General features: G+C 37.1%; 1 protein-coding gene across 4 annotated transcripts in view; it reads right to left on the bottom strand.

Moving 5' to 3' along the window:
- The window catches only part of DYNC2H1 (dynein cytoplasmic 2 heavy chain 1), a 178,235-nt gene that overhangs the window by 155,177 nt on the left and 1,575 nt on the right, over positions 1–21,483 (bottom strand). For 3 of the 4 annotated variants that reach the window (XM_054193121.1, XM_054193132.1, XM_054193149.1), the window contains exons 2-20: positions 19,988–20,158; positions 18,838–18,973; positions 18,402–18,520; positions 17,683–17,827; positions 16,651–16,883; positions 13,884–14,018; positions 13,673–13,786; positions 13,369–13,480; positions 13,071–13,195; positions 11,562–11,737; positions 9,992–10,187; positions 8,671–8,766; positions 7,430–7,582; positions 7,221–7,319; positions 5,029–5,168; positions 4,709–4,937; positions 4,012–4,139; positions 1,546–1,661; positions 180–307 (exon numbers count right to left, since the gene is read on the bottom strand). In XM_054193121.1, coding sequence (XP_054049096.1) covers positions 180–307; positions 1,546–1,661; positions 4,012–4,139; positions 4,709–4,937; positions 5,029–5,168; positions 7,221–7,319; positions 7,430–7,582; positions 8,671–8,766; positions 9,992–10,187; positions 11,562–11,737; positions 13,071–13,195; positions 13,369–13,480; positions 13,673–13,786; positions 13,884–14,018; positions 16,651–16,883; positions 17,683–17,827; positions 18,402–18,520; positions 18,838–18,973; positions 19,988–20,158 — 2,751 coding nt within the window. The remainder of the gene's footprint in view (positions 1–179; positions 308–1,545; positions 1,662–4,011; positions 4,140–4,708; positions 4,938–5,028; positions 5,169–7,220; positions 7,320–7,429; positions 7,583–8,670; positions 8,767–9,991; positions 10,188–11,561; positions 11,738–13,070; positions 13,196–13,368; positions 13,481–13,672; positions 13,787–13,883; positions 14,019–16,650; positions 16,884–17,682; positions 17,828–18,401; positions 18,521–18,837; positions 18,974–19,987; positions 20,159–21,483) is intronic. The other variant, XM_054193142.1, reaches the window with a different exon arrangement.

Here is a 21,483-nt window from a genome sequence, read left to right as displayed (position 1 = left end):
TAGGCAGCCACTTTATTCTACTGCTCGAGACAAAATACTGTGCTACACGGACCACTGCCCTGACCCTATTAGGCTACTGCATGTTCTAAATTACTTATATTAAATATAAGTTTCCATACTAGAAATCCACCACATTTTTTGTTAGCTGTTGTTCTGGATATGATGAAATAGTATCTTACCCCTTCTTTTTTTTCATGTAGGTTTAGATATTTTAAATTGTCTTCTGCTATTTCCTCTACAGTCTGGGGTCTAATCACTAGTATTTCCATGGCATCAGTGAGAAATGAAGAAACATCATATAGGTGAGCTATATAAAAGTGGAAAACAAAGTTATCATGGAGAAAATATCTGTAGTAATAAACATCCAAGTCACACGAATGTACTGTGATACAACATTGTCATAAGATATGATAATGTATGCAAAGTATTTGCTTAAAAAATTGCAGATCCCAATCTTATATGTTGCTTCAAGAAAATAATGCATATTTGTGTTCACATGTAGCTTTTTAAGTGTAATCCACTGCGTCCAGTGTATGATTTAGACCATAAGTATCAAACTCCCTTGTAAAAAATAAGCATAAATACCTAAGGCATTTATTTATACACTTTGAAAATCTGTATAGGTCTTTTTGGGGTAAATAGAGAAAAACAAACATTAAAAATACTTTTGGGATTTGGGTTTGTTTTTTTTTATTCTGTTTTTAAAGAGACTAACTAAAGCCACCTTACTTTAAATATTGAAAAGACTCACAAACAAAAGCCTGATTAAGCTATGACGTATTTTCCTACCAGGGTAGATCTTTTTGGTACTGAGATAGGAGCCATACAATTCCATACAATTCCAGGAAATAATACACTTTCCAGGAAACAATTCATCTTTCAGGCTCTGGAAATAATTCACTTTCTGCACAACCCCTGTTCTGTGTTTTCCGTACCAATTGTTAGATTTAAAGCACAAAGCCCTGGTACTTATCATCTACATCTTACTCCATTTTGTCCACTTGTTCCAGATATAGATAGACCACCTAAAAATACAGAAATATTTTGCACTCTTTAACACTTCGCATTTTGAGAATCGAAGTGACAAGTAACTCTGTGGAGTAAGTCTAGATTATTTAAGACTCCTCATGAAGTATTTCAGTTTGTGAAAGAGAAATCTAATATTTTTAAATTATAACATCTCATTAAGGCCCCTTCAATTACCCTCAAACACCTAAGAAATCTTCCTCCCTCAAATGTCAAACAAATTTTCCTCCCTGAAATGACGAAGAAATTTTCCTCCAGACAAAAGAAACAAACAAAATAATGTTCATATATATTATTTTACATCAGGAACAGATGTGGCCAAAACAAGTGAACGGGAAAGATGCACATGGACATCAAACAGCCTTAGGTTAGGCCTGTAGTGAAAAATTAGTAACAGATTACTTTCTGTGCACTGTGATTTCTGCAGCTCACTGTGCCCAAGAGTAAAATTACATTAACACAAATGTCCACAAGTACAACAGAAACAAAAAAAAAATACTATTCATTAAAGTTATTTACCTTGAATAGATTTTCTCAAAGAAATGACAAGAACATCATATAACTTCTGGATTAAATCATCAATTACAGTTTTCACAGGGTTGCAATTAACAGTTAAACAATCTATCTTGATGGTGCTTCAAGACAAAAGATCAAAAAGTAAATATTCAGTAGTATACTTACATGTCAATATCTCTAAGATCTATGCACATCTATAGTTTACCCTGATTTTGTAGCCTAATAAGAAAAAAAATTCCTCATAATTCTACAAATATAAGACAGAGCTTATCAGGAAAATTTTTCATAGTATTGAAATATTTATAACTATTATGCATATATATGCAGTTTTATGGGGACTATGGTCTAATGCTCTGCTTCTCCAAATATTTAGAAAATTGTTTAATTTTATATAACCAATGTCACTAAATTCAAAAGGACAACTTCTATACTCAAAAAGAAAAATATGTAAATAGTTTGTAAAGTCATGTCTTTAAATCTCTGATTTCCACGAGAATTTACTAACCCAGGCTTCAATAGTCCTAAGAATGTAAGAAAAGTCATAGGAAGTCAAGGCCCCATATCTAATATCTTACAGTGACTGTAAGTAGATGCCTAAAGAACACTAAGAAAAAGCGCTACCTTCTTTGGTACCTTCCTGAGTAACCTCCCTCAATACCAATTATTTTCAACTCATGGCACTTCATAGCCACATGTGGTTTCTGGCTACAAGACATGTCAGGCAATTTCATAGATAAGTGTACTCTTCACTGGGTTAAAAACTGGCTGGATGGCCGTGCCCAGAGAGTTGTAATTAATGGGGTGAAATCCTCTTGGTGGCTGGTCACCAGCGGTGTCCCTCAGGGCTCAGTTTTGGGGCCAGTTTTGTTGAATATCTTTATCAATGATCTGGATGAGGGGATTGAGTGCACCCTCAGTAAGTTTGCAGATGACACCAAGCTAGGTGGGAGTGTTGATCTGCTTGAGGGTAGGAAGGCTCTACTGAGGGACCTGGACAGGCTGGATCGATGAGCCAAGGCCAACTGTATGAGGTTTACGAAGGCCAAGTGCCGGGTCCTGCATTTCAGTCACAACAACCCCAAGCAGCGCTACAGGCTTGGGGAAGAGTGGCTGGAAAGCTGCCCAGCAGAAAAGGACCTGAGGGTGCTGGTGGACGGCCAGCTTAACATGAGCCAGTGTTGTGCCCAGGTGGCCAAGAAGGCCAACAGCATTCTGGCTTCTATCAGGAATAGCGTGGCCAGCAGGAGCAGGGAAGTGATCGTGCCTCTGTACTCGGCACTGGTGAGGCCTCACCTCAAGTACTGCGTTCAGTTCTGGGCCCCTCTGGACAAGAGGGACACTGAAGTGCTGGAGCGTGTCCAGAGGAGAGCTACCAGGCTGGTGAGGGGTCTGGAGACCAGGTCATCTGAGGAGAGGCTGAGGGAGCTGGGCATGTTTAGCTTGGAGGAGGCTGAGGGGAGACCTCATTGCCCTCTACATCTACCTGAAAGGAGGTTGGAGAGAGGTGGGTTTTGGCCTCTTCTCCCAAGTGAATAATGACAGGACCAGAGGAAACGGTCTGAAGTTGTGGCAGGGGAGGTTTAGATTAGATATTAGGAAGAATTACTTCACTGAAAGAGTGGTCAGGCACTGGAACAGCCTGCCCAGGGAGGTGGCTGAGTCACCATCCCTAGAGGTGTTTAAGAAATGTCTAGATTTGGCACTTCAGGGCATGCTCTAGTGGCAGAGATTGTAGGGGGTTTTTTGTGTGTGTATGGTTGGACTCGATGATCTCAAACGTCCTTTCCAACCATGAAGATTCTATGATTCTATGATTCTCTTCTATTCACCCCAGTTTGTCCCTGAACTCATAAAAATTTTCACTACTCAGAATACCACTTAGCGAAAAAGTTCTACCTGTCCATTCTCCTATATGAAATGTTACCTCTTTTTATTTGTACTGAACATGATTCCCAGCAGTTTCATTTGAGAACTCTAACTATGCAATGCACTGAATTCCATGTGAACATATGTAAGAATAAAAGCCTACGCTAGCATATCTTAAACTGTAAGTTATAAGAGGTAATCAAGTGTTTCAATACAGGAATTATTTCATGTATAAGCATTTACTAAGTCTGTTCCTAACTGCCACATATACTTCACATGTACAGGACTTAGCTAAAAGAATTGTTTAAATATCACCATGTTTTGTAGTATTTCAAAATCAGCCCTAAATTTTAAGGGAGTTTCCCATCATATCAAAGGAAGATATTCAAAGTTTTTAGAGAAGGCTGTGAAGATAAAAGGGAAGAAGCGTCTAAAAATAAAACTGAAAAACAAAGTCTAAACATTTAAAAAGTACACCAAGATTTTACAAACACCTGAAATTCTATCTATATCTCCACATAAAAAGAATATTCCTATTTTACTATTACCTTTAAAGTATCTCATAGAATACATTATTCAAACAGAAGAATAGTTGCACTATACCTTGGAAGACGTTCTGCTTCTTTCCCTCTTACTTTTAATGCTTTAAAGTTTTTTTCCCAGTCCTGTTTGTTAGAAAGATGTGTCTCCACCAGAGTTTCCATATCTACTTGACCAAGTACGATCCATTCCTTTTCATCATTATTTTTGATTTCATGGAAAAGAAATATTTTCCAGACTAAAAAACTCTGTTTCTCAGTTATATTAAAACACTTTAATAATGTTTTCAAGCTACATTCTCTTTAACCTTTGTGCTCCTTCAATTACCTACAGATTCTCTTAGCACAAAAATCAGAAGGTACAAAATGGTTTAACATATTCACATATTTAAGGATAATCAAAACAGATTTTGAACAAGAGCAAAAAGACAGCTATAATACCGAGGTTTCAATGGGAACTGTACATACTCTTCAAGCAGAAGGTGTGCTTAAGTGGTTGACTTAACATGGATGGACTTACTACGCTTTTGCTTATATGCCTTGTAGAAAAGGACAATAATGCACAAATGCCATTGTTCCGTTACTTCTAGAATGTCCAAGGACAATAATGCACAAATGTCATTGTTCAGTTACTTCTAGAATGTCCAAGGACAACAAGGCACAAAGGTTACTGTTCTGTTGCTTCTAGAATGTCTGAAGCCTAAAATGACACAAATTTAAAATAAAAAAAAAAGCACGAGTCAGTCAAATATTAAAAATACCTTGAATTTATTAGAAACTTCTGTCAGCCTTCTAAACAAATCCTCTGCTTTACTGAAAGCAGTCAGAAATCCATTTGCATTTCTTTCTGTCATAACAGTGAATATAGACTCTTCTTCTGCTTCACTTACTCCCCTAAACTGATTTGGAATGGAGATGAATCGCTTCATTTCTCTATAATATCTAGCTCGTACTTCTTCAAAAGGAGGTCTGAATTGCAACCGGCCTTGCCTAAAAAGTAAAACAAATCATACAGAAACTAATATTTGAATGTATTCTGAGCCAGAATACTTTCTTAATAGGAAAAAAGAAAATATCTTACTTGAATGTTAGATCAATAGTTATTTCTGGTAAATTTTCATTAAGCGCTTCTAAGCCCATTTGATACTGATGCTCCAGAGCTTTGTAAAGTTGATGATTCCAATGCTGTCTCCAAGCTTTCATATCACGTGATTTGAAACCCTAAAATTTAAACATTTTTATTTTTATGTTATTCCTCAAACCATAATTATAAGCTGAAACTGAGTACAGTACAATGGCTGAAGACCAGAATCTTAGTAAAATTCAAAGAAGTATCACCCACTGGAACAGGGTCCCCAGGGAAGTGGTCATGGCACCAAGCCTGTCAGAGTTCAAGGAGTTCTCTTAGTCATATGGTTTAGTTTCAAGTGGTCCTGCGAGGAGCAGGATAAGGACAGGAGCAGCTCAAGATATTCTATGACCAGTTTGAATATTAAGATGATCTAGAGCTATTCCGTTTATTTCAAATGAATATAAGAAGAAAAAAATAATATCCAAGTCAAACCAGTCCCTATGGCAGTTAGCATAATGACTTCACTGAGGTTCATCGCCCATTGGTTTAGTACAATATTCTTCAAGGTTACTCTAAAATGCACAGGACTCTGCTAGAAATAAGATACAGAGCTGGCTGAATGAGATCTAAACCTCTATCCCCCCTTTTATTTTGTTATGATATGTAAACTACCTTTTAAACAGTATTTCAGAAATTCTTCTGTGTTTCCACAGATCAACATTAACTAACAAGTAAGTAGATAGAATAATTTATCTTAAAGAACTCAGATTTTCATTGGAATCTGTTACATTGCACTGTAAGAATGTGTAAAGCCATATCATACGCTCAGGCACGTAAATGGCCACTTGTAAACCATCCAGGGATTTTCAAAAGGGCAACACAAGTTAGAAAAGAAATTAGCAACTCCTTCCAGATTAACTTATTTAACCGCTTATTTAATTGGATAGAGATTTGCAGCCAGGGCTTTGGAGGCAGTCCAAGGTTGCTGCAGGAAGCTACACAGTTAATGTCTGCCCTACAATTCAAGGCTGCCCAGAGGAACTCTTCCAACAGAAGGATTCAAGAGATTAAGAAAACCTGACATTGCCTCAAGTAAGCCTTCAGACAATTATAAATAGGGTTTTCAAAGAAATATGTAAAATCCTGATGACAACAGCAGTAAGACTATACCATCTTGTAATTTTGGATGGTGAAAGCACAATACACTTGGTTAAGTTTTATCACTTCTAGTCAAGGATTAAAAAAAAGTGACTGAATACAGTTCAGTTAATTGTCCATATAAAATATTCTGTAATAACAAAACAATTTTCAAACAGATCTTAAAGCAAATATAGGCTATTAATTTTCACTTCAAGCTAAAAATTTGCAAACTAGATTTCAAAAGAAATTGCAAACCAAAAGCTGAATCAATGCACTTACTTAGTATTCATATTATCTTTAGAAGATGGAAAAAAATATTAAGAAAAATGCGGCAAAAATTCTGCATTTATTTGACTGACAAATACCAACTAAAATAATCTGGGTTTGCATTAGAAATGATAACAACACCACATCCATATAAGAATATAGCCCCATTACTGCTGAAGGCTATAGAAAAAATTAAACTGACTTGAATGATACCTCAAAATAGATTAGGTGATAGCAATACCATCCAGTTACTTTGATAAGACTCTTAATCAAAATCTTAATCATCTTACTCAATGATCTGAAGGGTCTTTTCCAACCTAAATTATTCTATGATTCTATTCTAAAAGCTGACAGTTGATAAGTGAACAAATAATAATGTGCTTTTTCATTATTTCAGGCAGAAATGCATTTTAATTCTAAATTTCATACATTTGTTCTACTCTTCCTGGGGATCACTCATATGTGTATCAACTTATTTTACCTTGCATTAATGGCTCAGACACAACCGATCTACATGACCTATGGCTTTCCCATGTTTTCGTCTAACCCCTGTCATCTGACCAAGTGTCGTTCTTCTCCCATTACTAGTATGACTTAAAAAAGATTATCCACATCCTCCTCATCTGAGATTTTACCTCACACCTGGCATCAACTAGTACATGGTCAGTTTTCCTGAGCTAGCTAGTAACTCCTTAATCAAAATTAATTCAATCATGCTATGTTTGAGTCTTAAATCTTGATTATTGTTGAAAAGTCAAATGTTCACAGTCTGCAATATGATAATGAAACCCTGCCTGTGACTCGAGGCTGGCAAAACCAGTTCGGAGCTCCTGGAGTTCATCTTTCCAACGCTGCTGCTGCCGAAGGAGATCAATATTCATGAGCAATATAACCTGTTAAAAGAATTATAAATGATAATAAACCTATTCATCATCGTGTAAATTAAAGGAAGGATAAAGTAAGCTATAAGAGATGTGATTTTAATTTCACTTGGAAAATATACCTTTTCAATGAAATTTGTGTGACACTTTCTTAGTTTTCTGTTTTCAGTGGAAAGCCGTTCAGCAGCAGCTTGGAGTTTTTGGATATAAGCTTCCAATTCTCTAGGATTATCCCATGTTATTTGAGCTTTTCCTCCAGGACCAGATTTTGAATGCTTGAAAAACATACAAACTTTGTAAGACTTAATATCAAATATAGTCTACCAGTGAGCATACAGGAAGTGATAATATGAGAAAGGTGGTTTCACTCCCAGTAAAAAATGGAGGACCTCCCTCTCACTACTACACTAGAAACATAATAATCCAGCAAATCACAGACATATGGACATATCATTATAGCTACATCAACACACTGGGGAAGGATTAATGCCAGACTCTTAATAGACTTTGAAAGAAATCCACTGATATTGAGAGTCCTGCCCTACACACATAAGCAGACATCTTAAGCTAAGAGGACACCTTAAAGTCCTCTTTTCCTCTTTGTCCTGCACAGACCAAAACCCAAAACGTCACACTAATTTCTATTCAACTTCACCTGTTTATCATGAAATAATTTTTTTGAGTTACACTGTAAAATTCCACTGACTCATAAGCAGCTTTGGGGAATTCCATTTCTCTGGGCTTTTTATCAAGATTCTGGGGGGTTTATGCATTTTGCTAAGTTTAGAGTAGAAAATCAGAACACAAAAGCATAAGAAGTTCCACAACTGGACCTATTCCTAAAAGACAAAGCGCAGAAATCATGTCAAATAGGAGAATATGTTGTGCCTTTGAACATTCCTGCACCATCACTGTCTTAGGGTCTGTACACCAAAGAAATCTGTGGCATTATCTGCAGCCAGCCCAAGGAAAATTTAAGAGACAGTCTGGGAACTTTTTCCAGGAAACTCTCGAACCTACAGTTTGGTCTGGTCTCCCCACCGTTTTCTGTCAACTAATCCCAACCCTAACATCACTTCTACTTTCAGCCCGATTCTTATACTCTGTCTTGCGAAACAGTTCTCAGGGGTGAGTTCCCGATCATTTCTGTAATGCTTGCTCTGGAGGCATTATTCTCTTGCACAACACAGAGTTTATGGGCATGTTATAATTCTCCAGCCATTCTCGCATTGTAAGAGTATTGGAAGAAGGTGATGTGCTTCAAAGTGATCAAAACTAGTAAACTGACACACAGAAAAAGCAGCACAGAATATGCACAGATAATGCTGAAATTCAAAATAAAAAGAGAGAGGAATTCTTTCACCTTAATTATCTGTTCAAATGCTAGAGCAGACTGCAACATCATTGGCTTCTGACTCTCAATCATTTGTTGATCAATAGAATTATAAAAATGTGCCACCTGTAAAAACGGAGAGATTAAATTTACAAGAATAGATAAAAATATTTATATGCCAATAAATGTAATGCAGGATATTTCTGAAAGTATCACACAACCAATCCCATTAAGAAATGAGAATTAACTATAACCGTAAAATGCTTACAAAAATAAAGTACATATGCAACGCTAATGTGATCCTATCTTCTTCTAGTGATGAATTCTAATAGCAAAAAAGACTGCTACTTACACATGTCTGAGGTAGTTATACTTCACCTTAAGTGAAATAAGTTCAGTCTCAAATTTATTATAAGTGGAACAGTTCCACTATTTTATGCCAATGCAGGCATCTAGTGCCATTTCAGAGGCCTTCAATATCCGTGACATGCACCAGGATATGGCATAAAACCTAAAATAGATCTATTTACTTTCAGATTGACAGCTGGAGTAAGAGAGATACCCTACAACTTGGTCGTTGTCCACACATAGACATCTAGTGCCTTTTGAGATGACGAAGGTTTCTACTTGGATTCACCTGTCAGTGATCCAGGTGCATGGGTATTTTGTAGGTCTTGTGTCATCTCTGCCTTAGCCGTGCAGGTATCTCGGATACCAATGACACCTCACGTGAAACTGATTTGAGCCTGTCTAACTACATAAGAATTTTTATCAATATATATGTGTTTTTTCTTGCATCTTATAGTAACAGGAGAAAACTTGACATGGTCTTTCGACTGAAATATAAGCCCAATAAAAACTTACGTAGCATTGAATACAGTAAAAAAAAAAAAACAAAAAAAACCAACAACAACAAAAAAAAGAACCCAAACACACATTTCCATTAAAATACTTATTAGTGTATTGTCACTTGAAAACTAGCAATGGTGAGGACAAGCTGATCCATTTTATGACATTTTCCTTCAGTTATAATTATCAGAAAGTGAGACTAAAACCAGGAGATCAATAAATCACTTGTCATGTTTCTGTATATTCATACAGTAACTTCACGTGACTTTAATATTATAATTAATTTCATTTCAAAAGAAAACACATTCCGAAATTGTAAAGCATTTCTTTATTTTTGTTCTGTTTTAAGGACTTAGCTAATTTGCTCAAGAAACAAGGCACTTTCATACAAACACAGCAAAAAGCTCAACCACACAGTCAGAAGAGATAATAGTCTAGAAAAGTTCTACTACTAAAGCTGGGAAGTCAGAACAGGAAGTTATTATGACATTTAATTTTATACCTGTTTGAGGATGACTGCCTGCTTACAGAACTTCTGTGCAGTGTTTGCAACGTGCTGTATTTTAGCTGGTATAGCAAAACCAAGTGCTGATAGCTGACGTACTTCTCTTAGGAGAGTTACCAAATGATCTGAATAAAGGATGTTTAATGTTCCAAAAACATGATCCAACTCCATTACAGGACTATTAGCTTGGATGCTAAATCAAAATCAGAGAAACATATTATTGAATATAATTTGATATTGATCCTTTCTTAGGTGCATTTTATAATAATATAATAAACAATTCTAAAAAGCTTGATGACATTCTATTACATTCTTCTATGTTTAGTAACATTTTAATTTACTCAGAAATTATTCTAGTAACCCTTCTCTTAATTCAAAGCGAGTGGAGACAAGAAGAAATGAACAATGCCTATTGGTTTTGCTCAAAAAGGTTTTCTGGCTTATTGCAATAGTTAACATGTAACTCGTAGCTAGACAGTATTTCTCAAATACACTGGATCCACCCTACTCTCTCAAACTGGCACTTTACAGGCCCCAGCCTTCAGAACTGCAAAGGGGGCGAAATTCTCCAAGGGAACCAATCCAAGAACCAGGAACTGGATCAGTGGAATCTCTTGGTATACACAATCAGATGGTAATAAGAACATCAGCTTATGTTTAGATTTTACTCCAATTTTTTTTTCTACTGCCGTAACGCTTCTACCACCATCCTCCTAGGCTTCCTTCATAAAAACTTCAGCTTTGCTAATTTTTTCACTTTTTTCCTCACCTTTTTCTAGTTCCAATAGCCATTGCATTCCCCTCTGCAGTGAGCTACCTCTTTTCTTTTCCTTTTAATTAATCTCTTCACATCTTTTAAAATCTCTCACTAACAACATTTTATGGTACTAATAAATCAGATGGGTGTTATTAGATTGGATTGCTGTCTCTGTTTATTTGTGATAATTGAGTATTTTTCATAAAATAGAAGTCTACACATAAGTATCAACTCCTGTATCCTCTGAAACTGCAGACAAACACTTTTTTCAAATAAAGTTTGTAACACTCAGATGCAGAAGGAAGCTATGTGGCCAATGAATTAAACAAAACGTTAAAATATATTTCAATATCCCATAAAGTAATTTCATTATTTTGGGGAACACAATTTGTGAGGTTTGAATTGATTTTCTTACCCTTCTTCCATCTGCTCCATTTAGATTGCAGAATTTCTTGTGAATAGCAATTCATTTGTTACTCTACCTGTCATCTGTATATCACAGCTACACTCTAATCTGGTTTCTAGACATTATCACTATATGGATTATAATGTATAACAACAAGCAAACAAAACACGTCTTTCACCCCAGGTGCTACTAGAAACTGCAAAATTAGTTATCAACATTGTCCTGTATACTTCACCTTACCAACCAAGCCCAGGCAGGATGATGAAATGATAATAAACTCTTCCATTTTTTTTCTCCACTCATTCTCAATTCTGTCCATTTTTTTTTATTTCCTTTGTCAAGTTCTAGACTACACTACACTACAGATTTCAGCTTAAACATTATTTAAGCAAGAATGTATTTACCAAAGTCCTGACTTGGGATTTGATAACTCTGTCTGGATATTCCTAGACCAATCATCAAATTGCTCTTGTTCATATACTTTCAATTGTTCCAGAAAAGAATATGCACTTCGATGAAAACTTTGAAATCCAGATAAGTCAGACAGAAGAGCCTCTGCCACCTTGATAGCATCATCCACCTTAAACACAATCAGAAAGAAAGGAAGCTTAACTTCCCAGTATTCAATCAGAAAAGAAAAATCACCACAATAAAAATCAGCATTACAAAACATCCAAGTGGGATTCAAAACTGATTAGAAAAAAAAAAAGTGAATCCTGAATTGTGTCCCAGATGTTCAAGTTCCCATTACGGTAAATTGGGTCTGAATAAGTTGTCCACTACAGGTGTACACCACTATTAAGATACCCGAGAGTATCCCACCAGGTCTTCAGTTAATTCTCCATAAAGGTACAAAACTACCCTGTGTCCTTTGTTGTATCTATAAGGTCTGTGCCAATACTCAAAGCTATTTTAGATGGGATTTCTCGTCTACATGCGGACAAACTAATCGAAACCCTAGTCAATACAATCAGTGGAGATTTGAGAGCAATTTAAAAAATTTAGCACAGCCTAAAGGAGACACAGAAAACTGACACACATCAGCTGAACTGCTCTCTAGGTCTTTAGCAGACCAAGAAGAAATTGCAAAACCTCAGCTGCTGCTGTTCTCTCTGTACGACACGTAACAAAATAACACCTTTAAGACCTCCACCCTGTGTCCCATTGAGCAGAAATGGCACCTTGAGATTTCTGCAAATCACAGGTGAATGCCAAAAAACTGGGCTAATACTTAGGATACATAACTTCTACTCTCATTCAAACCTATAGTTATTGTAAATGGCACTTACGTTTAGCAAAAACATTTTGCTTTTAGCTAGTCAATACTGTCCAAAAAAAGTTGGAGAGTTTCCAACTAAAGGGTAAATATAAACTAGCAAAAATAACATAAGTTAAAATAGTCACATATGTTTGAAACTCATTTTGTTGTAAGAGAACACAGAATCATTCGTAGTTTACTTTTACTACAGTCTCTGAAGTAAATTCCCTGGCAGGCGCTGACAGAGAAAAGTACAACCAAGAAATCCCTTTGATTTCAAGGGGACACTACACAGGTCACTAGTAACAAGTGAGAATTAGGATGTGAGAATCTGGCTATCTGTAAATCTTATATACAATTTTAACATGCAAACCAAAGGGTAAAATTTAACAAAATGTCTCCACTCAGAATTTTATTTTGCCAAAAAAATAATGAAGTCATAAAAGCAGGCAGTTCAGTGTATTATGAAAAGAATGTCTTCTGGGACAGTTAATAAAATTCAACTTATCAAGTAGCACCACTGATAAGGAATCTTGATGATGTAACTCTTGGGAAGTTCACAATTTTTCTGTGGGGAATTCCCCACAGAAATCTCAAATACCATGTTTTACTTTCTATGATAATATTGCACCTGAACAGTAATGGAATCTGTTACCTTCAGCTCCAGCTGCCGTACCCATACAATGTTATTGACGACTTCAGAAAGGTTTTTGCCAGACAGTGGTCCAGAAACATCACCAGGAACGCCATGGCATCGAGTTTCAAAGTCTGTCTGATAGTCTAACACAAGCAAAAGATTCATGTTAGGCAAGAAACCTAATAGAAGCAGCTTAAAATTTTACTCTAATTATAAAAACATACTAGGGATGCTGACAAAATACTAAAAGTAAATAAAGAATTCTAGCATTGGCAAAAAAACTAATGCAATTAAATACTTTTAAACACATTTTTACCTTTGACATAATCTTGAAGTCTTGCTAGTAGTGTTTCCCTTTCAAAAAGCAATTCTTTGCTTATATTTGGATGCTTTATCAGTTCCTTATATTTCTGAAATGTTTGAAGAAGCTGGAATATGAAGTTAAAAAAATTTATCTCTTTCTCCTGAAAAAAAATTAAACATATTCTAACACTACTCGTTAGTGCTCTTCATAAGGACTCTCTGGCTCTAAGTACCTATTCCTTTGCTCTAAACTGACTACTTAAGAATTCAATAACTTTACCTGTAGGAAAGTTTTCAGACTACAGAAATACTCATACCTGCTGAGGACTGTCCTGAATTTCTGAAATAAATTTCTTCAATTTACTTGCTATTTTTTGTTCCGCAGGTGCAATAATTCTTTCATACTGACAGACTGCTGCTTTCCATAATGGCTAGAGATAATGAGTTCATACGTTACTTTAAGACTATTCATATACATCATAAAAAGTCACAGAAAGAACGTGAATAAATTAAAAATAAGCATTATACCTCTGTGTACGGATTACAGTGTACAGGATTTAGGCCAGCAAAGGGTTCAAACACCTGGGCAAGATGTAAAGCATTTTGTTCTCCAACTGGCAAAAACAATGTAAGTTTTTCATACAGTGTTCTAACAGTTAGAACCTATAACAGAAAAAAATATTTGATATATTCAACGTATTTTCACAGAATCACAAAATCATGGAATTTTTCAGAGTTGGAAGGGACCTCTAGAGATCATCTAGTCCAACTCCCCTGCTAGAGCAGGATTGCCCAGAGCACATTACTCAGGACTGCATCCAGGCGAGTCTTGAAAGCCTCCAGAGAAGGGGACCCCACAACCTCCCTGGGTAGCCTGTTCCAGTGCTCTCTCACCCTCACCGTAAAGAAGTTTTTTCTCATATTTGATTGGAACTTCCTATGTTCCAGCTTGTGCCCATTACCCCTCTTCCTGATACTGGGAACCACTGAAAAGAGTCTGGCTCCATCCTCCTTAAACCCACCCTTTAGATACTTGTAAACGTTAATAAGGTCTCCCGTCAGCCTTCTCTTCTCCAGGCTAAAGAGTCCCAGCTCTCTCAGCCTTTCCTCATAAGGGAGATGCTCCAATCCCTCAGTCATCTTTGTTGCCCTACACTGGACTCCCTCCAGTAGTTCCCTGTCTCTCTTGAACTGGGGAGCCCAAAACTGGACACAGTACTCCAGTTGTGGCCTCACCAGGGCAGAGTAGAGGGGGAGAATGACCTCCCTTGACCTGCTGGCCACACTCTTCCCTATGCAGCCCAGAATTCCCTTGGCCTTCTTGGCAACAAGGGCACATTGCTAGCTCATGGATAATTTACTGTCTACCAGGACCCACAGATCCTTTTCTTCAGAGCTGCTTTCCAGCAGGTCCACCCCTAACCTATACTGGTGCCTGACATTCTTCCTCCCCAGGTGCAGGACCCTACACTTCTCCTTGTTGAACCTCATTAGGTTCTTCTCTGCCCAGCTCTCCAGCCTGTCTAGCTCACGCTGGATGGCAGCACGGCCCTCTGGGGTGTCAGCCACCCCACCCAGTTTGGTATCATCAGCAAACTTGCTGAGCATACACTCTGTCCCCTCGTCCAGGTCGCTGATGAACACATTAAACAATACTGGTCCAAGTATTGACCCCTGGGGGACACCACTGGTTACAGGCCTCCAACTCGACCCTGCTCCATTAAACACAGCCCTCTGAGTCCTGTCACACAGCCAGCTCTCAATCCACCTCACTATCCCCTCGTCTAGTCCACACTTCCTCAGTTTCCTAAGGAGGATGTTATGGGAGACAGTGTCAAAAGCCTTGCTGAAGTCAAGGTAGATGACATCTGCTGCTCTGCCCTCATCTAGCCAACCAGTTTTAACATCATAGAACGCTATGAGATTGGCCAAGCATGATTTACCCTTGGTAAATCCATGTTGACCACTTCCAATAACTTCCTGCTCTTGAACGTGCTTGGGTATGACATCCAGAACAAGTCGCTCCATTACCTTCCCACGGATGGAGGTGAGACTAATCTACCTGTAGTTCCCTGGGTCCTCCTTCCTGCCCTTTTTGAAGACTGGAGTGATATTGGCCTTCCTCCAGTCCTCAGGCACCTCTCCTGTCCTCCTTGATCTTTTAAAGATGATGGAGAGTGGCCAAGCAATAACACGTGCCAACTCTCTCAGCACTCGTGGGTGCATCTCATCAGGGCCCATGGACTTATGGCTGTCCAAATTGGCCAAGTGGTCTCTAACCTGATCTTCCTCTACTGGGGAAAACTCTTCCTCTCTCCAGACCTTCACCCTTGCCTCCAGGGCCTGGGATTCATGAAGGACAGCTTTAGCAGTGAAGACTGAAGCAAAGAAGGCATTCAGTAGCTCTGCCTTCTCTGTGTCTTCCACCACTAGGGCGCCCATCTCATTCCTTAGTGGGCCTACATTTTCCCTAGTCTTCCTTTTTCTATTGATATACTGAAAGAACCTCTTTTTGTTACCTTTAACCGTGGTGGCCAAGAAGAGTTCTGCTTGAGCTTTTGCCCTTCTAATTTTCACCCTGCATAGCTTCACTACATATTGGTATTTTTCATAAGTAGCCAACCTCCTTTTCCAAAGATCACAAACTTTCTTTTTTTTCCTGAGGTCCAGCCAAGGCTCTCTATTTAGCCAGGCTGGTCTTCTTTCCTGTCTGCTCGTTTTCTGGGACTTGGGGATGGCCTTCTCCTGAGCTTTTAAGAGTTAATCCTTGAAGTAAGACCAGCCTTCCTGGGCACCTTTGCCCTTCAGGACTGTCCCCCAAGGGACACTCTCAACCATGCTCCTAAGCAGGCCAAAGTTTGCCCTTCGAAAATCTAAGGTGGCAGTTCTGCTGGCTTCCCGCCTTGCTTCACCAAGAATCGAAAATTCTATCATTTCATGGTCACTCTGACCAAGACGACCTCCAATCTTTACGTCCCCTACAGGACCTTCTCTGTCACCAAGCAGCAGGTCCAGTAGGGCACTTTCCCTAGTTGGCTCCTTCACCAGCTGTGTTAGGAAGTTGTTTGGGTTTTTTTACATAAAACTTACATTTAGAAGCAAAAAGCACAAGCAGCACAACCCACCTCTCTCCTTTTTACAAGAATCTTTTGAAAGGCTCAGGCAAACGTGGATTATGGAATGCTATTTGACTCTGAAAAGGCTATAAAAGTGTTTTAATTCCTCTTTTTAACTTAAAACAATGTTGTTTAATTCTGTGTCTAATGAAATAAATGTGTATAATTCAAATCTCTACCTCATCAAGACGTTTTCCAAGTCTGGCTAACAATTCAGGGCAATATTTCTCATTTTTCCATGGATGGAGAGTATAACGTTGCCACAGTTGTCCAGTTAGGTACTCACAAGCTGACACCCACTGCTCACAAATCAAGATGCCAGCCTTTAGATTTTCTTTAACACTGTGAAAAGCATCCTCCCACAGATTCAACGCTGCTAATTTTCTCTGAACATATCTACCTAGCGAGCCACCTAGAACACAAAAAAGTATACAAAAGCAATATGTTAAGGTTGTTCAAAATAATTCCTTTAAACTCCAGATCAAGTTCCAAATGCATTTTTAAAAAACTAGTGTAATGTCTTAGTTTCAAACCACAGAAATGTATTAATAACTGATCATTTTGTTTCAAATTTAATAAATTTAATAAATTTTCAGATTTAATAAATTATCCATTTAACATCTCCAAGTTAAACAGCGGTTGCTCCAACATTAGAAGCTGACAGATTTGGATTCTGGAATCCAAACACAAGCATTTGTCTTTATCAGCAGCTGTACCCACCTAGCCTTCCCCCCACGCACACACACATTTGGCTGCAGAAAACAAACTCACTGTCTTATCCCTGTCCCAGAACAGGGGACTGCTGTTGTGCAAATGAGAAAAGCAACCGCTCTGCATGTCCTGCTCTCACCTCCACACAGACGGAATCAACTTTCAAATGGGGCTTTTGTACAAATAAGTTTTCTCCTCTTGGAAAAAGACAAGGAGTCAAACAGAAACAAGACCAATCCAATCCACAGGCTGAGAGATATCCAACTCCATCTTGTTATTATCTATCATCTTCCCAAGCATGTGTGAAGGCATCTACCAGAACCGGTTGAATTATTGGATACTATAAGTCAAACAGCATTCATGGATCCTAATTACAGTAAGAAAGCACCTTAGTGCAGTAGGCTATCACTGGTGCCTTTTGGAAGAAAGCGGCCTCTGCTCACACATTCGTTTTACTTTTTCTCAACTGTTCATTTAATAAAGACTGCATGAAGATTTACCTATTACATCCAAGAGATTATGCATGCGTGGCTGTGGATAAGGATCGTGTTCTGTTTGTCTCCACACACCATCAACAGTATCTCTCGTAGTCTCCACCAAATCCACAACTTCAAATAACGAGAGACTATCCAAGTTGTAATAATCCTAGAAAAAAAATATCCTTAATACAAATACTTTGCAACTAGTATTGTAGAGAAATTTATATTTTCTTGAAGCTGGAAATTGCTATAGTTTCTTGGGGTTTATTGCTTAACAGAATATGTCATAATCCTCTCAAAACCCAAGCATTTGTGTAAGTTTACCCATGGGAACATTCCATTAATACCTTAAGCGTTATTTGAGAAAATACTTTACAGGTGCCCAAAATTTTGCATGATAAGAGTTCATTATTATCCTCCACATTTTCACTTTTTTGTTTTATAATTTCATTAGTCAATTCCCAGTTCACAAACTGTAGCATACTGTTGTATTTCTACAGCAGCTTTTAGGATTCAATGGTCAAATCTGCTCCCAAATAAATGTTGGTGTTGCCCTGCACCATTGTCACTAGAAACTACATAAATGTAATTTAAAGTAAGATTTTGCCTAAGAAAAATATAACTAAATAGTTATAAATTCATCTATTTGAAAGGATGTACATATACTGACATATATTTCAAAGAATAATGTTTTTACTAAGTCTATAAATATATCACTGATCACACAAAAGAAAACATACTTTTGCAATGTCCTCAAATAGGTCTTTAAAATGAGAAGCTCTCTCTTTACTACACCATTTACTTCCATGATGAGCACAATCTATCCAGAACTGAAATTCATCTGTTGGTGTAAGTATAGCTGCAAATAAGAACAGATAATGTTTAAATATGAAATACATGAATGGTCACAAAATATTTTCATTGAGAACTTACTTTCTAAAGCAAATTTTTACTATATGGCTATGTAATTACCCTTGAACTTCTGACTCTGACTAGATGCACTAACAAGTTCATATCAAGAGGCCAGAGCTGATCGTCACTAATTCATATTTACTCAACATGACCTGTCATATTTCATACTCTGCAGTCACTGGGATAATGAAGACTGAAAACTTAACCTAGAAATCAATGATTTCCCCATAATTTAATTATAAAAGACATAACCACAAAACGAACCTTGCACATCATCTTCGCAGAATTTTGTTCCTGTGTAATTTGGATCTGATCTTCTGAGAACAGTACCCAAGCCAGCTTCAAGCTCACTTAAAAGTTTCTGAAGCTTGGGATCAAATGTTTTACTCCATCTCTCATCCTGCAATGAAAATTTCAAAAAATGTGACTATCATGATAGAACAATTACTATTTCATCCTAAAATCTTAAAAACCAAATAATTCAGATTAATAGCGTTAAGCCACCACATGGTGAGACAGTGGTGAGACATTCATTTTCCATAAAGTCATGGAAAAACATCTTATTCTTTTCACTTATCAAATCATAATGATACTGTGCAATTTTTTTAGTCACAAATTTAAAAATCTGTTGTTGGATTTATAAAAGCACTCTAAAAATGTGTTCAAAATTCTTTGTTAATTAATTCTCTTAAGTTAAATAAATATGGAATCTATTTCTATAGTAGAATATGCAAATTGCTACAATCAAATATTGCAAGTTACTGTGTTTTTCTAAAACTATTTTATTAATGTGTGATATATAAGAAATTAAAAATATTTAAATGCTGAAATTCTGCTTGCTTAGCTTTTGAAATACAGCCATGGTTAATGTTTTTGACAAAAAATCCCCAAAGGAAATACATTCTTTAATGGAATAGAAGAAAAAACCTAAGAACATTTTAAACTTGTGAAAAATGTGAACATTGTGAAAAATGCAGCTATACAAATTAATCTGGAACCTAGCACACCTATCTGCCACATATTACAAAAATAATAGTTTGCACGATACTGGCCTATGTGTTTCAAATAAAATATAAGATTATTTTAGGATTATCTAAAGCAGGAAAAGCATGCAAGACTGGAATTACTGGTGGAAAGGAGGTAAGGAGCTGTCGTCTCCATTAACTACCAGTCAGTGTATTCCACATTTCTAGTCAGGCATACGTATGACCAGAATCCTCCCCTCATCCTTACTGATCAATAGGAGGTAAAGTACTTTATTTAACTTAGAAATTAGAACTACCATTCATTATTTAAGCTCTTGAAATATTTTATTTTTAAAACATAAAATACTTATCTCAGAATACTTAACATGCTATGGATTTCAATGTTTCAGTATAAATCTACAGAACATTTAAATCAGTATACTGCTCACCTTCAGTAATACTGGTGCAAAAACTTGTCGTACAGCTTGATAAAGGGTGTTTATTGGTGAATCTAGCATAGATGACACAAGAATATTACTATGAAGATTATCTTCTGTAATTACATCAGGCCGCAGCTTAAAGAACACCAACACATTATCCTTTGACTCAGTAGCTTCAATCTGTAAAAACCAAGGAGACAGGATTTGTTTATAAAACTGTCATTGACTGCATATTATACTAAATCACATACACCATTTACACAAATGATTTACATCAAGAAAAAAATTATAAAATACCACATTACTCCCTGTGGGCTCTGATAACATTCTGGTAGTGTCTGATTTGATCAGAAAATCAAAACCTGTATTATACTCGTTCCTGAGTGGAGAGGAACCTGAAATATAAATTCCAACATCAAATACCTAATGCCTTTTTCATTATAAAATATCTGTAAATACCATAATTACTTATGCTATTTTGATTTTGAAAACTTCACTTACCACCTTCTGGGGGCAAACCAGAAACTTCATCTTGTGCGTAGAGAAGACTAAGCATTATTTTTTAAATTTATGTTTTTTGCATGTTTATGCTACATAATTTTGGGAATAGTTTTCTAAACATTCAGTATTGTCCTCCTGAGTCTGTAGATACATAACTCTACTGCAATTCATAGATTTCTCAAGGACAGAGAAATGACATGCTCCTTCATGAGTAAAATCTTCAACTGGTAACATGACTCTTGCTCCTTGCACAGTCCAACTTACGGGTAAAGTTCCAAAAGTTGCCATAAGATCAATTATTGAAGCTATTTGTGGCCGAGAAGAATTCATAAAACAGGAGAACATTATTAAACATTTGATGAAACAATAGCAAAAAGATACGCTAGCAAAAATCCCAAATTCTGTTCAATTGTAAACATCTGTGAACTTTTTTCTGTTAAAAGAGGGATAGTAAAAACAGCTTTCAATTTTGCTGGACAGTATCAATTTTACTTTCTTACCAGGTCCTTAGCCCAACACCTACAGACATTGTTTCACTGAGACAAAAGGTGAACATTGTAGCCCCTATGTGCATCTCATCTTCCACAGCTGCTGACTGTGACTTTGTATATCAGACAGTGGCTCACAGCACATCCCAAAAAACACTACATGTAAATGTTCACTCTTGCATGAACGTAGCATACACTAGGAGTACACAGATTACACTGATGATTACACCAGAAGGTATGTAAGTTACTGGTCCACACGGTAGTTCATATTTTAACGACCCATTACGCTGCCATCAGTGCACAAAAAACCCATCACTGACCTAACAGACACCATAGCAGAGTGATGGGACACACGTCAAGCCCCGGGCTCTGCCTGTACGCTCTGTGTGGCAGGGCACCACACCGTGTCCTGATTACATGGTGACATTCACTGTTCATCACGCCCCACAGTATCACTCGGACACCGAGACACACTCGTTGAACACAAACACTGAGAGCAGGACATTTCACACAATA

This window comes from Rissa tridactyla, chromosome 1 (genome assembly GCF_028500815.1).
Source record: "Rissa tridactyla isolate bRisTri1 chromosome 1, bRisTri1.patW.cur.20221130, whole genome shotgun sequence".
NCBI classification, from domain to species: domain Eukaryota; kingdom Metazoa; phylum Chordata; class Aves; order Charadriiformes; family Laridae; genus Rissa; species Rissa tridactyla.
This window is presented reverse-complemented; position numbering and strand designations above follow the sequence as displayed.